Source organism: Podarcis liolepis (assembly GCF_965112155.1).
Source record: "Podarcis liolepis genome assembly, chromosome: 9".
Taxonomy (NCBI): domain Eukaryota; kingdom Metazoa; phylum Chordata; class Lepidosauria; order Squamata; family Lacertidae; genus Podarcis; species Podarcis liolepis.
Window position 1 is genome coordinate 1354454 of NC_139564.1, and position 16219 is coordinate 1370672.

At 55.5% G+C, this 16219-nt stretch overlaps 1 protein-coding gene across 1 annotated transcript in view; it reads left to right on the top strand.

Annotated features, from left to right (window-relative positions):
* The first annotated feature begins 8301 nt into the window (after nt 1-8301).
* CYP26B1 (cytochrome P450 family 26 subfamily B member 1) overlaps nt 8302-16219 on the top strand; it is a 33329-nt gene continuing 25411 nt past the window's right edge. Inside the window, exons 1-2 of the mRNA XM_083458830.1 lie at nt 8302-8644; nt 13205-13429. Coding sequence (XP_083314956.1) covers nt 8441-8644; nt 13205-13429 — 429 coding nt within the window. The 5' untranslated portion in view covers nt 8302-8440. The remainder of the gene's footprint in view (nt 8645-13204; nt 13430-16219) is intronic.

Sequence of the window (16219 nt, forward strand, 5' to 3'; positions counted from 1 at the left end):
GTGCAAGTAGCTAAGTAGGTACCACTCCGGCGGGAAGGTAAACGGCGTTTCCGTACGCTGCTCTGGTCCGCCAGAAGCGGCTTAGTCATGCTGGCCACATGTACGCTGGCTCCCTTGGCCAGTAAAGCGAGATGAGCGCTGCAACCCCAGAGTCAGCCATGACTGGACCTAATGGTCAGGGGTCCCTTTAAGAGGGGGGTCATAATTTCTCTGTCACACATAAACACTGAAGTACTGCTTCTGCTCTAAAAGCAAAATGTTGGAAGATTCAGGACGGCACTTCTTTACACAGCACATAGTTTATCTGTGGAACTCCCTGCCACAGGAGGCCACCAACTTACCGGTAGATGGCTTTAAAAGAGGGTGGGACAATCCAGGGAGGGAGTTGGGAGCCATTGATGGCTACTGGACATTAGGACTGTGCTATCCCTCCACATTCAGAGACAGCAAGGCTCCCGAATGCCAGTTGCTGGAAACCATGGTTGCAGAAAGCGGCTCTTGTGCCTCCTTGCTCAAATCCTCCTTGCAGGGTTCCTTGGGCATCTGGCTGAAGACTGTGAGAACAGGATTCTGGACCAGATGGGACGTTGACCTGGTCCAGTCCAGAAGGTTCCTTTTCATGGTTAATACGTAAATGATAAAACAAAAAGCTGTCCATTAAAAGGCCAGCCCAACCGTCCTGTATCCTTGCTTCCATTACTTTAAAAGCAGACCAATATTAATGCCAATATTATTGCAATAACAGTGTATTAACAATGCTAACATTTAGATTAGCTTTAGATTGGCATTGTGGTTTTTGTGATTGAAAGCTGCTTTAAACTGTTGGGCTTGCTGATCGGAAGGTCGGCGGTTCGAATCCCCACGACAGGCTGAGCTCCCATTGCTCTGTCTCAGTTCCTCCCAACTTAGCAGTTCGAAAGCACACCAGTGCAAGTAGATAAATAGGTATGGCTGTGGCGGGAAGGTAAACGGTGTTTCCGTGTGCTCTGCTTTCCGTCACAGTGTTCTGTTGTGGCAGAAGTGGTTTAGTCCTGCTGGCCACATGACCCGGAAAACTGTCTGCGGACAAACACCGGCTCCCCTGGCCTGAAAAGCGAGATGAGTGCTGCACCCCATAGTCGCCTTTGACTGGACTTAACCATCCAGGGGTCCTTTACCTTTTTACCTTAACCTGCCCTTGGACTTTAGACTGATGATGATGATAGAGTCGAACTCTCCAGTATTTCCGAGCCATTCTCCCCCTGTATTAAGAAATATAGCCTCTCTTGGCTGCTGTGAGGCCAGTCGCTGGAACCTCTTAGAATCATATGATTGCAGAGTTGGAAGAGACGCCAGTGGATTATCCAGTCCAGCCCCTGCAGCTGCCTGCCCCCATCTTTTTCAGAGCTGCCTTGAACTTGCCCTCCTCCTTTTCCCATTAGCCTTTTTTCTCAACTTTGCCCTGTGCCTTCAATTCACCCTCCACATTTGGGAAACCAAAATCCCCTTCTCCCAGGTCCACGGTTTACCTTCCTGCTGGAGTGCTACCTATTTATCTACTTGAACTTTGACGTGCTTTCAAACTGCTAGGTTGGCAGGAGCAGGGACCGAGCAACGGGAGCTCACCCCATCATTGCGGGGATTCGAACCGCCGACCTTCTGATCGGCAAGTCCTAGGCTCTGTGGTTTAACTCACAGCGCCACCTGCATCCCTGCATGGGCCTGGTACAGGGGGGGTCTTCTCATGTTCCTGCAGACTGGAAGGCAGCAAGAAGGAGGGAATAGCTGGCTTGGCATTGCAGCTGTAGTATCGGCATGGCCTGGAAAATACTTCTTGGAAGGGACATGGCTTTGGTGGGGGTCGTGAAGGACGCCTTCCCATTGGGATTTAATGCTCTGCCACTGCTCTCCCCGAAGGCCAGACGACTTATTGAGAAGAGGTGGTTGGATGAAAGCCATGTCAAGAAGGGCAGATTGTAGGCAGGCCAGTTGGGTGTTGTCGGGAGAGCGAGATTAAGCGCCATGCAGTCTTATGTACACACTAGAGAACCCAGGGCAGGGCAGGACTCAATGAGCTAGTGATGCATCGCTCAGCTTCGGAAATGAGCCGAGGCGCCGGAAAGAAGGAAGCTCTGGTGAAAATCTCTGGTGACCCAAAGTTCACAGGGTCCCAAGTTCACGAAGGCTGTGACCTCACCTTGGCATCAGCCTGGCTGGGTTCAAATGCAGAGACTTGCCCAATGACTGGGCTGTGAACAGCCGGATCCAGTCATCAAGGTAACTCTCTCTCTCTCTCCACCTCCCCAATGTCAATTTGCAGACAACAAACAAAACATTATCTTAGTGGTGTCAGAGACTAGAATGACAAAAGCCCTTGGGCTTCTTTGCTTTCTGGATTCGTGTGGGTTCAGGACAGGTCAGTTTTTATTCACACAACGCAGAGTGTTAAGCTATGGAACTCCCTTCGGCAGGACGGATTTAAAAGAGGGCCGGGCAAATTCATGAAGGAGGAGAGGGCCGTTGGTGGATCCTAGCCGGACGGCTCTGCTGCGTCTCCACATTTGGAAGCCAGAATGTTTCTGAATCCCAGTTAGTGGAAACCACAGGAAGGAAGCAGGTTCTGGTGCTTGGATCTCACAGCCATCTGGTTTGCACAGTGAGAAGAGGATAATGGAGTAGACTGGCCTCATCCTGCAGGCTGTCCTTAGGCTCTTATTTGCCAAGCGCCATAACTGTTTCGCTGATTTTTCCCCAAAGAGGAGGCAAACTGGCCAATGAGATCCCAAGGAGTTGTTTGCAAAACGAATGTTCCTTCCCCGTCCTTCTCCAGGTTCACCTGCAGATTTAAGACCCTTTGCCAAAAGGGGGGGGCTGGCAGCTTCAGACACACTGAGTGGCAGTCCCAGCCAGTATCAGGGCCACAGTTAACTGGGATGAGGGAAGCAGCAAGGAAGACCCCCACCTGTGGCCATCAGCAAAAATAGAAGGTGCATTTGCACAAAAACCAAAGATGTAAAAATCCTTCTTGTTGAATCCAGAGTCTGGAATGTAGGCAGATGACTGATGTTGATTGGATCCTTAGAGTAATAATAATAATAATAATAATAATAATAATAATAATAATAATTTTTAAGAAAGCAGACTTGGCATTTTTAATATGAAACAAACAAAACAACATTCTAGGGGAGAGCTTATGACAAAACGTTGCGCAGCCCGAATTGTCCACCAGGTGGGGTTACAGGGCAAAGAGTGGACTGGGAGATCTGTAATCGCAAAGGGCCAAAGCAGCTGGACTTGGGGGCTGGATTGGGGCCGGGCCATTTCCACCTGCCCTGCACAGACCCCGGAGGCTGCGGAAGAGCCCTGATTTGGGGCTGGGGGCGAAATGCTGTCGAGACAAAACAATCTCCTCTTTTGTGGGACATCAGTTGAATTTGGGGGATACAAGTCGACCCTTTTAGGCTACCTTTTTTTTTGAGAAGACTGTGAGGATTACTGAAGGATCAGGGTGGGGGCCGCAAAGCCATTTGACCCCGCCAGTCTCATGGATTGACATGATTTCCTGCACAGGCCCTGCTGAAATCAATGGGAGTTGCTCAAAAGCAGAAGTTTGCTGATTTCACAGCTCGGACTCTTTGCAGTGGGGTTTGTGCAGGAATCACAGAGTTGGTAGGGGCCTCTCAGGGTCATCCAGTCCACCCCCCTGCAATGCAGGAATCTCAGCTAAAGCATCCATGGGAGACGGCCAAGGAGACTTCCCACCCCTGTTGTGCTTGGGGGCTACAGTTCTTTGGCATCTTGTGTGTGAAACACTTTCTTGACTTTCCTGTGACTGAGCCCCAAAACAAAAGGGAAAGCAAAACAGCTTGGAGCAGGGTGGGGCAAGATCACCCCCCCCAACCCAGCCTTAGGCTCTTTAGTCACTCTCCCACTTGGGGGCACAGTGGTCAAGCAGATCTCCAAAACTGCTGTGATCCCAAATCAGCCCCCATGAACCGTGGCTTCCTGGGTCTCCTTTCACACCCGTATCCATGGCTCTTCCTCTCCCCAGCTGAGAACCTGAACCTGCTATGGAAATCTGCTCATGGGCAGTGGGCAAGATCCACCGCTGCCTTGGGAAATGCACAGGGCTTGGGCTTGTCTTGGGCTTGAGATTTCTGGAGCTGGATTTGGGCGCCACCCACAGAGGGCCACAGATGCTGCCTGACCAATTGGCTCTCTTCTTGAGAGGGTGGGGGCGCTAGGGAAAATGCAGAGTTGGCCTCACCGACCACCCGATTGGTTGGTGTTAAACACACGAGACTGCAGTGCTGCATCTCTGGGTCAGGGCCTGTCTCTGATGTCAGGGGAGAGGAGATTTCTACCTTGCTTTCAGATTGCAAGTGTGTGTTTTGGTAATGCACTGGCTACATTTGTTTTAAACTGTGTACATGATGCTTCTGCCACAAATCCAAGTCTGCTTACAAGTGAGCCAATCCACTGCATAGCAGGGGGTTGGACTAGATGACCCCTGGTTCCCCTTCGAACAAGACAGCTCTGTGATTTTGTGAGGTCACCTTTGAGCCTCTCTTGAGCTATGATGGGGCTGTTAAGGCAGAAGGGGAGAGGCAGGCCAGGGCTCTGGGTCTCTGTGCCTGGGGTCTTGTGTGCTTTCTAGCATTACACCACAAAGCCACATCGGCAAAGGTCTCTCTTGTGAGCCTCGGCTGTGTCCGAAAAGCCTCTGCTTTGGGCTTTTAATTCATCCTGAGCCCGTGGACTCCACACGGACAACTGACCATCAGAACATCAGGAGACCTCAACTGGGCTGGGCCACGGAAGACGCATCTTCTTGAAGGCAACTGAAACCCACTCCCGCTTTGAAACCCCTCCACAGCAACAGGTGGGGGCCTTCCTTAAAAAGCCCCCCTGGGGAGACCCCAAAAGGGAAAGGCTCTTTTGACTCATGAGCCTCTTGGGCACAGCTCTGCCCACTCCCCATTCTTTATTCCTGCTGATGGAGAAGGTCAGCAAGCCCCCTGCCAAAAAGCAAAACCAAATCAGTATGGATTGTTTTATGTTTGCACCCAGGCCCTGTGTGCAGCTTCAAGCTAGGCAGTGTGGTGCAGTGGTTAGAGTGTCGGGCCAGGACCTGGGAGAGACCAGGGTTCAAATCCTCCATGAAGCTCACTGGGTGTAACCTGGGAGGGGGTAGCCTCTGCCTCTCAGCCTAACATACCTTGCAGGGTTGCTGTTGCTGTGGGGATTAAATGAGGGGAGGGAGAACCACCAATGCCACCTTGAGCTCCATGGAGGGATACAACCGCAGCAAGTAAATGAGCAATGTTGGCCCTGGAACTGGCAAACGGCTGGCATCTAGGAAACAGAGGCAGCTGCCTCAACAGCACGATGGGCCAGCCTCTGTTACCTGCCCTGACTTGTGCTATTCCTTCTGGCTGCTAGGGAAAAACAGAGACCAGCCTTCTTGGGAGTGGCATTCTGGTGGGCTAAGCATGATGTGCCTGAACAAACCCCCAAGAAAGGACCTTTTCCCAGGGAGCTGGACCCCTGAGATGTATTTAGGGGTTAAAGGGGTTAAAGGGGGGGCACCAATCTGTAGACTCTGTCTGTGCATTGACTATCTCTCCAGAATTCCATCTCTGTCGCGATGCTGCGTGGATCTTGCCAGCGTGGGTTGTCTCTGCTGAAATGCAAGGGGCGTTTGTAGCAGGGCAGTTCCGTTTCTCGAAGGGACTTTCACTCATACAAGCCATCCCTGGCTATCGTTGTCCCTCCGTGATCAGTGTGGACATGGGACCCCATCTGAAGACCTTTGTTGATTCAGGCACTTGAGGGGCACCTCACTCCTCTCTGCCAGGTGCCAAATCCCCATGGGGGGAGGGTCTCCAGTGAGCCTCTCACAGCTGTGCATTCAAGGTCCGGATTTGTGGGGGCAATCATCATGTTTGGTGATTTATTTCCTGGGTGCCTAAAAGCAAAGATGGCACAGTGTGCCAGAAAACGTAATATTAAAAGAACAGCAAAAAGAAAACGTTATTGTGAAATGCAATACAAAGTTGACAGCCCCCCTCCTCCATAAAAAGCACCCAAGAAACCCCTGATTGTGGGCTTAGGATCTAAATCTGGGTGACTCTAACACGCAGACCGGATCCCACCTCTCCAGCTGGCTACCTAAGTGAGGGAGCTACTGAACCAGCAGACTTAGATCAAAACAAACATGTTTCAGGTGCATTTAAGGTGTGTCCCTTTGTTTGTTTGTTTTAAAAGTTGGTTCTGTAAAACAGTTGGTCCATCTATTACACGACACTACCTCATGTTATAGAATTAAGCCGATTGTACTGCAATGGTACCGCCAATTGTTCTGCTGTATAACCATGAATCTAAGGGGGTGGAACGGGCTCCACCAAAGCTTATGCCACAAAAATGTGCCACTTTCTAAGGTTCCACCAGGTTGCTGCACAGCGCTGCCCACCCCACCCCACCCCCCGCTCACGCTGGAAAGACTCGTGTCCTACCTGTGTTCCTTACCCCTGAAGGGAGCCTTACCTGGCTTCCCAGGTGCTTCCCAGCCAGGCGGATCCAGAAAGTGCCCAGAGTCAGGCGTTTTTGCAAAGCGCGTTAGTTTCTCCTGCACAAGGCACCCCTTCAAGAAACAACCCCCTCTTGCAATGAACCGGAGGTGCCTGCAATGCCTCTTCTCCCTCTCCCTCCTGCCCAATGCAACAGGGCTTGCGCAGGAGATCTTCCCATGAGATGCGGGAAAGGATGGTCGGTTTTCCCCGTATCTCCTGAGATAGAGACCTGCGTTGAAGCAAAGAACTGTTAAGAGGTGAATGCCTCCCCGCGACTCGCGCGCCACTGCCCTCTGTCCTCTCCCCCGCACCCCAGAAAATAAAAGCAGAAGCGGTGGAGGGCACGGACCCTTCCGTGATGGAATTTTGGGGCGTCCTTTCGGCTTCTGGGCGACAGGGTCGAAATGTAGCAACGACTGGAGGGAGCTCCTGTGGCCGGCGGTGGCCCTGAGAGAAACGATTCCTTTTCCTTCGCCTTCTATCGGCGGCGCTTCGCTAGAGACCGTTTCCTTCCCCTCCGCCACTCAAGGGATGGGGGCCACCCGGCGCACCCTCGGTGGTCCGTTGGTGGTTCCGCCAGGGACGCTCCGGTCCCCCTCGAGAGCTGGCCGGCTCTCCTCTCTCGACGGCAGCAGCAGCAGCAGACGGGATGGGCGGCAGGTTGGGGGGTCCATGTACTCCGTCGCCGTCTTCTGGCCAAGGGACGGCCCCACTCCGTGGCTGACGGACTCTCGGTGTGCTCTTCTCTCCGCAGGGACGGAGCGCCGACGGCTGGCGGCGGAGGGCGTCCAGCAAGGCTCTTCGGTGCGTCTCTCCCGGCGGGCCCGCGGCCAGAGCTGGCACGCTCCAGCGCCCGGCCTCCTGCCCCCCTCCCGTCGTCGCAGTCGCCCCCGCCTCGAAGGGGAGGGAGGAGGGGCTCCCCCCCGCCCGCCGGCAGAGTACCGGCCCGCGCCGCCTCTATATAAACACCCGCCGGGGCTGTTCCCCGCAAACTGGCGCGGCGCGAAGCGGCTCCTCCTCCCGGCCGAGGCGCAGTGCTGGAAAGTGGCAGCAGCAGCAGCAGCAGCAGCGCCGACGCCGTTGCCCTCCCCCCGTCCGCCCGTTCTCCTCCTCCTCCTCCTCCCCCCGAGCCCGGCCCAGCCTAGCCCAGCCCGGCCCCCGGCAGAGGCGCTCAAGAGAGCCGCTCAAGTTGGACGGAGCGACACCCGCAGCCAGCCGCCGCCGCCGGGCGCAACACAGCCGTCCTGCTCCGGAGAGCTCGCTGCGCCTTCGCTTGGGCTTTGGAGACGCGTCGGCCTTTCGCTCAGTTCCTCCGGGCCGGTTTTTTCCCCGCCCTCCTCTTCCTCCTGCTGCTCCGCTTCTCCTCCCCACCCCCGTTTGAGTCAAACAAACAAACAAACAACAAACAACAACCACCCTGCAGTCGTTATTTATATTCCCCCCCTCCCCGTTTTTTGGTGCAAAACAAACAGAAACTCCTTTCCTCGTTATTTGAGAGTTTCTGTGAAGTTTTTTTGGCGCAAGCCCGCCAGAGTTTGCAGCAGCAGCAGCAGCAGGAGAATTGGGAAGAGTCGCTTTTGGGGACCGGAGTTTCTTTGAGGTTCTTTTTGCCCCCTCCTCGCCTTTGATACTCCCCCCCTTTTCGCATTCTTTTATAAGTGGGGAGGAGCTGCTTTTATATCTCTCCCTCCCCTCCCTCCCCTCCCCAATCTCTCTAAAAGCCACAAATTGCCCAGAGCCGGGGCGCATTCGTTCCCCGGCGCGCCGCTCCGACGACTCTCTCTCTCTCTCTCTCTCCTTCCCCCGCCGGCCCGGTGCGCGGCTCGGCGGCTACCTCCCGGGGGCCGCCCCCCACACTCTCCTCAGAGGAAGCAGCGCCACCGGGCAAGATGCTTTTCCAGGGCTTCGACCTGCTCTCGGCGCTGGCCACCGTCGTCGCCTGCCTCGTCTCGGTCACGCTCCTCCTGGCCGTCTCGCAGCAGCTGTGGCAGCTCCGCTGGGCCGCCACGCGCGACAAGAGCTGCAAGCTGCCCATCCCCAAGGGCTCCATGGGCTTCCCGCTCGTCGGAGAGACCTTCCACTGGCTCCTGCAGGTAAGCCCGCCGGCGTCGGGGGGCGGGAGAGCGGCGCAGACGCAGCCACGCTCGCTGGAGGCCTCCTAGCACCGTTCCGCCGGGCGCCCCGGCCGGCCAGCTCCGGGGGTCCTGGGCAGCTAGGACGCACCGTGTGGCTGCTGGAGGCTCCCCGCCGTCGTACAAAACGCGTGGCTTGCACAGTTGCTGCTTGCGACGTGCAAATCCCGCGCGCGCGATCTCTGGCCCCTTTCCTCGAGAGCAAGTCCTGCGCGCGACAGGCGAGCTTCCCCGGGTCCCAGCCAATCCTTGAGGGGTTTGCAAAGCGAATGGTCTCTCCCCCCCCCCCTCCAGCCGCGCCGCGTGGTTCTGCAGCCTCGGAAGGGGCCGGATCCGCTTAACGGTCAGGCGCCCTCCCTCGCAGCCGGGGCTGGAACTGGTGACCTCCCTCCAGCCGAGCTTGGTGCCGGGGCTCTGGGCTCGCTTCGGTCTCCTCCCCGTTTTCAGGAGGGCTCTCTTCAAAAACTTCTCCCCCCAGCCCAACGAGTGTAGGAAGCCCCGCTCAGGTCCGAAGGCAGGCGCCGGCGTGGCGGGCTGCATTGCCCCTTTAAGGCGCGGGGTCTGTCTGGGGACCCCCTCGAGCCGCCAGGTAAGGACCGGCTCCGGGGAGGACCGCAGGGAGGGGGCGGGCTGGGGGCGCTGTCAGCAGCGGCGCCTCGCTCGGACTCCGGCAGCTCCCTCTGCCTGGAATCCCGAGAGCCGCCCGGGTGATCTCGAGAGTCGCTGAGCAAAGCAGCGGGGAAGCCCCCGGGTCGAGATAATCGGGAGATTAACCCGGGATTAACCTTCTTAAATGCTGAACCACCTCTCGAGGAACGCGGTCACTGGGGTGGGTGTGCGCGCGCGTGGAGATTCCCGAGTTAAACCGAGAGGGAGATGCCAGGTGGGGAGCAGAGAGAGAAGGCAGACCCAGCAAAAGACAAACCCGCCTTTCAATAGGACACCCGTCAGTTCCTTGTCTCGCACCTCTCCGAAATGCACAAGCTTTATTACCCGTTCTAGAACCCTTAAACTTTGGGGAGGGGCAGCTCCCCCACCGCAGCCCCTTAGGAAAGTGTCTCTGTTCAGAGATGCTGCGACACGGCCCATGGCTCAGGTCTTGCTGGTGGGGGGGGGAGGGGGGAGAGCAGGTTGCCTTTTCCCGCGGAGGGTGCAGCTCTGGAACACCTCCCGCCGCGATGGGTCCTCCTTCCGCCAGCTGGAGGAAAACCCTATTCTGGGTCCTCGTCTCTAAACTCAGAAGTAACAGCACCGCAGACTTAGCACGAGAGACCTCCGTGGATGGAGGGGGTAGAGAGGGGAGCTCCCTGCCAGCAGCGCAAGGGTTAACTGCCCTCACTCAATAGGGCTTTATTTTTAAAAGAAATTTATCAGATTTTTACAGGGGGACCGAGAAAGGGTTCTCCCTTTTCCACAAGGCTCCATCCAAACAGAGTCCAGGGCTAAAAATACAAAAAATTTTGTATAAATTGGACTCCGGCTCGAAAACTCTCGCCACATAAAGGCGGCCTTTGTACAGTGATGGAAATGTTGTACAAATAACCCTTTATTAATGCCACAAAAAGTACTTTAATTATATTTACGCAGATCAAGAAACAGGGTCACCTGAACATCTGAACTTCACAACTGTGCTTTTGTTTAAAAACACACACGCACACACGGGCGCCCCCCATCCGCCGCCCCCCACCTGCCCCCCAAAGGCTCCGCCACCCTCTTCGCTTAGAGACCCGGCAGGGCTCGGGGGAGAGCGCAGAGCTGGATTTAAAGGGGCATATGCCTTTGCACAGTTTCTCCGAAATTTTATAGGGCACGTAAACCCCCTAAAAAACCTGATGCTGGTATTGGAGGTGGGGGAGGTAGCAGAGGTGTGTGTAGGATGTGTGAGGGGTGGGGAGAAGGCAGGGGAGGGGTGCTCAGGTCGCCTTTCCTTGCTGTCACGCCCCCTCCCCTGCTAAGGACCGGACCGGCATGTGGGAAAGTTATTAAAAGCCCCAAACTCTGTCCAACGACTTAGTCAAGGATAATTGCAGTGCGTTAAGGCAGTCGGTCCACACCCCACCCCCGCCCCGAAAAACGCACATGACTGAAGAAGCTTTATGGGGCTGGAAGCAAAGGGGAGAGGGGCGGTTGTGGAGTGGGGGGAGCCGGCTCTCTTATCCTTGTTAATTTGGGATAGGGGTCTGCGTAAAAGCTGGGGGAATTAAGTCAGCTCAGACGCGCTCTGTGCGTTCATTCCACCAGCTGCCTGAATGAAAGGAACCCACCAATATTTTGGGGAGCCAAAACTCCCATGCGCTGGATCCTTCCCCTTCCAACCCTAAGAGGGCAAGGCAAAGGAGAGGGCAGGATCCCTGGTTTCCACCGGCCATTAGCCAGACTCTGGAGTAGCCACAACAGCGAGAACCCTCCCAAGCTGTGTGTGAGATCTGCACCTTGCATCTGACCCACATAAAATCACCTCCACTGCACGCTTGAGGCACATGATTCCTCCCAAAGAATCCTGGGAACTCTAGTTTGCTAAGGGTGCTGGGAAGGTCCCCTGGGTGCACTTCACCTCACATGTAACTGCCTCGTGATTGAAGGGCCTTTGTCGAGGTTCATGGTGAACCCCAAGTCTTCTTTTCAGGGCTTACGAGGTCAGAATGTACACCTGAGCATGTGCAGAGAGCCCGGGAGCAATTGCAATGACCATCCCTCATAGCTTTGGTTGGGACAGGTCTTCCCGGTCAGGCGAGAGCCCCAGAATTAAACACAGCTCATTAGCGCTAATTATCAAGCCGTTGCATCAGTTGTGTTCCTCACAACCATCCGGATAATGTTGAGACAGCCTTGTGCCCATAGAATGGATGAGGAATGGTGGTCTGTAAGTTTCAGCCCTTGGTGGGCTCAGGGCTGCCCTGTCCCTGTGGGCCTTTCCTCATGCTCAAGTTACAAGAAAGGAGAATCCAACGACTCTCCTTCCTTGGAGACTTTCAAGCAGAGCTTGGGGGGCCACCTGTATTGGATGTGAGATCCCTGCATTGCAGGGGGTTGGACTGGATGACCCCTGGGGTCCCTTCCAACTCTACCACCCTATGCTTCTAGAGAACTGGTAGATGAGAGACAATGTTGCAGTATCCTCCCTCCCCCAACCCATCTGCTGGTGCCCCTACATCTTTGGAAGGGGTGTACGTGTTCATTTGCGACACGTAACTTGGCTTACTTCCTGAAGCCATCTGCTCAGGCTTCCATCTGCAGGAGCTCTGCTGGATCTAGAAGATGTTTGTGGGCTTGACCAAGGAAGAGGGCAGGTGGGCTGAGGAAGGGCTGAACTTGGATCTCCTCTGCCCAAGTTCACCGAGCTACAGGGGAGGAGGGGAGCCTCACCCGGGGTTGTGGACCCAACCCCTGCCCCCCTGCCCTGCTCTGCAATCTGGGCCCTGCAGGATACATTTCAGCAGGGCTGCAGTTCACACTTTCTTCCCTAGACCAGGGCCACCGTTCACCCCCATTTCCCAAGCATCGTCCAGTGATAATATTTCCAACGCTCCACCTGTCGTTCATTTAGAAATGTTCCGGTTTGGGAATCTGTGAATGGAGGATTCCTGTTCACAGCCTCACATTCTCTGTTCCCCTCTAATGTCAACCCTTAGCATTTACATTGCCAGACAGTTTTTAAAAGACCCTCCACTCCCATCCACTGGTGTGGGGTAGAGATGGAAACACAGCAGATCCAGGTGACTTTGCAGGTGCAACTAAGGTGAGGCTGAGGGTCACTCCTCAGCATCCCCAGGCACAAGGGCAGAGAGAGAGACCCTCGTCTGAAATCCCAGAGAGCTGTTGCCAGTCAGTGTAGGTAATAGTGCTCTAGATGGACTAGGTATATGGCAGCTTCTTTTTCCTTTCCCCCAAAGTTTAGCCATTTTAAAAGACATGACACTAAAGAAAAAAGGGCTGCGGAGGGAAAAGGAAAACAAGGCGGCCCAGAATTCTTAGTGATATAATATTCTTATATTCCTGCTTCTTAGCCCCTGCTCAGGGAGAAGGCTGGGGTATTGACCTTTGTGAACGGAAGAGCCTCTCCCCAAATTTGATTATACCCTGCACATAAATGCTCCTTGAAATTATGGACCCACTCATGCAAGGTTGTTGAAGGAGGGCGGCATGAGTTGAATGCCCCCACCCCATGCTTAAACTCCCAAAGGAAGGCAAGGACATGATTTGAGCCAGTCAAAAAGCCACACTCTGCACCAGAGCCTTTCTCCCCAATTCTCTCGGTGTTGTAATGCAACAAAGAAAAGGCGCTCTGCATATGTTCAAGGATGCTTTATAATCCCATATATTGTGAGTCTGGGCTGGGTGCTGTGGCTTAGGCAGGCTCACCGGGTGCTCACAGAGCTGAGATGAGAGGGGAGGCAGAGTGCTTTCCAAATATCTGGGGATGGCGGTGATAAATTGGATGTCTCTGGTGTCGAGAGGGACCTCAGAACTGGAAGCGGGTTTATCCCAACTTAGGAGGGTTTTCCCGGTTGCCTCTTTCAGGGCTCTTACTTCCAGTCGTCGCGGAGGGAGAAATATGGGAACGTCTTCAAGACCCACTTGCTGGGCCGCCCCCTGGTCCGGGTGACGGGCGCCGAGAATGTCCGTAAGATCCTGATGGGCGAGCACAGCCTGGTCAGCACCGAGTGGCCCCGCAGCACGCGGATGTTGCTGGGGCCCAACACTGTCGCCAACTCCATCGGGGACATCCACCGGCACAAGAGGAAGGTAAGAGTGGTGGCGGCAGCAGCCTGTCTTGAAGGAGAATGTGTATGCGAGAGGGGATTGTAGAGCTGGAAGGGATCACCCAGGTTCATCCAACTCCCTGCAATGCAGGAATCGCAACTAAATCATCTAGGCGTAGGGCCTTCTCGGTGGTGGCACCACCCACCCTGTGGAACGCCCTCCAATCGAGGAGATGAGGAACTATACAACCTTTAGAAGACACCTGAAAGCAGCCCCGCATAGGGAAGCTTTTAATGTGCAATGTTGTGCTTTGTTTTTATATATGTTGGAAGCCGCCCAGAGGGGCTGGGGCAACCCATTCAGAAGGGTGCGGTACAAATAATAAAATTATTATTGTTATCAGTGCTTTTTTGAAGTTGTTACAGTTAAGTGTAGCACTTTTTAACAATGACGAAAAGAGGTGCTGGTGCTGCGTGCCCTTGAATATCCCCTAAAAAAAGCACTTATTATTATTATTATTATTATTATTATTATTATTATTATTATCCCTTAGCACAGTGGGTCTCAAAGGGTGTGGCAGGAAAGGATGCCAAGTGTGGCAGGAAGATTCAAGGGCAATCAAAGAAACACTGAAACATTCCAGTGTAGCATTGTGCAGTATAGTATCAAAATAAAGTATTTTTATTTGCAGAGTTTTCAAAACCAAGCACTGGGTATTGTTTCTCTCCTCCCCGCAATGTATTTCTTATCAACAATAATAACAAAAAATGGTGTGGCACGAGCAAATTTTTATTCCAAAAGTGTGGCTGGCCCAGAGAACATTTTTTTTTGAGAATCCCTGCCTTAGCGGAGGGAGATTCCAGCTAGAATGTTGAGATGCAGCCAGAGAGATCACTTCCAATCTAAGGTGCCCCGTGACCACGATAAAATAAGGATGGGCTTATTTCTGGAGCAAGTTCAAAACTTAGCTCTGCTGCAAAGCTGCAGCCCCCCCGCCCCCCCTCAGCCTTACCTGCTAAGAGTTGTAAAGGGACCCTTTTCCAAGGCAACCAGTAAGTTAAGTTAGCTGCGCTGGCCAATTACAAAAAAAAATCCAAAATGCATCTTTTGTTAGGCTGACCAAAAATATCGTAACACCGCATGTGAGCTTTGGAGTTGTCCTGAACTCTCCTCCTGCCAGGCTGGAGGGGAAGCAGAGCCAGCGAAGGAGGCGGCAAAACAGGGGGCTGGCACGGAGAAGGGGCCCAAAATTCCTTTCGCAGCCCCCCGTAGCCCCGTTTCCCACCTGGCCGGAGAAGAGTTCGGGGGACATTTGGGTTGGCTGAAGGAAGAGGTCGCCCCAGTCTGGATTTTGGAAGAAGCAGGGAGTGTTCTCTCGACCCACCACTTTGGAGCGTCTGTGCATGTGCAGAGTGCGCCCGCCTCTCCGTGCGGCTAGAGGCCGGATCCTCCTTGGGGAAGGCTGAGTTCAGGGGGTGTCTGTATCCGAGGAGAAGGGGGGCATTGGGAGCTCGCGTGGTGAGGCTGATCTGTTCATGTGGGGGGTGAGGGTTGCCCCCCACCCAACAGTAACTGGGGCAGCGAGCTCTGTCGGTGGTGGGGTCCCTTTTGCGTGGGCATTTCGGGGAGTGTGTGGGGGGGCTCTTCCATCCGACGTCATCTTCTAACGTCCCCCCCTCCCCAATGCTTTGCGGGCTGCGGCTTCTGCCCCCCCCCTTCGCCCGCCCCACGTGGGCTTCCTCTTTCTCTTCCAACCCCCCCCCCCCGCCCGGTGTCTCAACATTAGACGCGGCGGCCTTTGAGGAATTTAAAGGGGCGATGGGACTCCGCCGCCGCTTAGCCACGTGTTGCGGACGAACGCCCCGCATACACACGTCGGTTGGCACCGCTGACTTGACACGGTAGTGGGCGAGGGCACTGTCGGGCAGCGCATTCACACGTGGCACCCCCCTCCCCCACGGAGAACTCTTTCCTCCCCTCCTCCGGTCGCCGTCGAGTCGCTTTGCGCGCGGCCACCGTCCCGTAAGCCACTCTGTGAGGTTTTACTCGCGAGCAAGCAGGTTCGCGGCAAGCTTCTTCCGCAGCAAAGGGTTGCGAGGTCGCCTGCCCGTCGGGGGGCTTCAGTCGCGCTTCTGGGAGACCCTCGCGGACCCTCCCCAGGGCTCCACGATAAAATCCCGTGATCTGCGCGTCCCGCCGGAAAAGCTAGTTTGAAGCGGGTATTCGTGAGCGGGGGCCCCTGAGCACGTACAGAGCGCTTTCCCCAGGAAAGGCTGGCTCGCAGGGAAACGGACCGTGCCTTTGAGACGGGCAGCCGAGCGGGCGTTCCCAGGCAGGGCTGCCTAAGCCCCGGAACCTGTTGCTGACCGTCGGGGGGGCTTTTGCCACCGGGGCTCTGCAAGGGTGGGGGGGGGCCTTCGTCGTTCTCCGGCCCGGGGGCTCCGTCGAGGCCCCGTCGAGGCGCAGGCGCCCCCGGCCCGCCGACCCCCGCGGCGAGGCTGTCTGGGCTGCCGTCGGGGGAGCCGTCCGCGGGCTTAATGGCTTTCGGGTGTCCTCCGGCTGAACGGCGGGCGGCGGCGGCGGCGGCTCCGCCCCTGGCTGCCTCCCTCCGCCGGCGAGGCCGGGAATCTCCCCGGCTCCGTCCGCCCCTTCCAGGCGGCACGTGGGGAAGTTGAACTGTAGTAACCTGGAAGGCGCGGCGGCGCGGCGGCGGCTCCAGCCTTAAAAGGGCGATGCCCCAGGCGGGACCACCGCGCCGCTCGACGGCTCCCCGCAACTAGAAGGGCACCCTCGGACCTGGGACCTAGAGACGCGCAGGCTTCTCCGACGGGA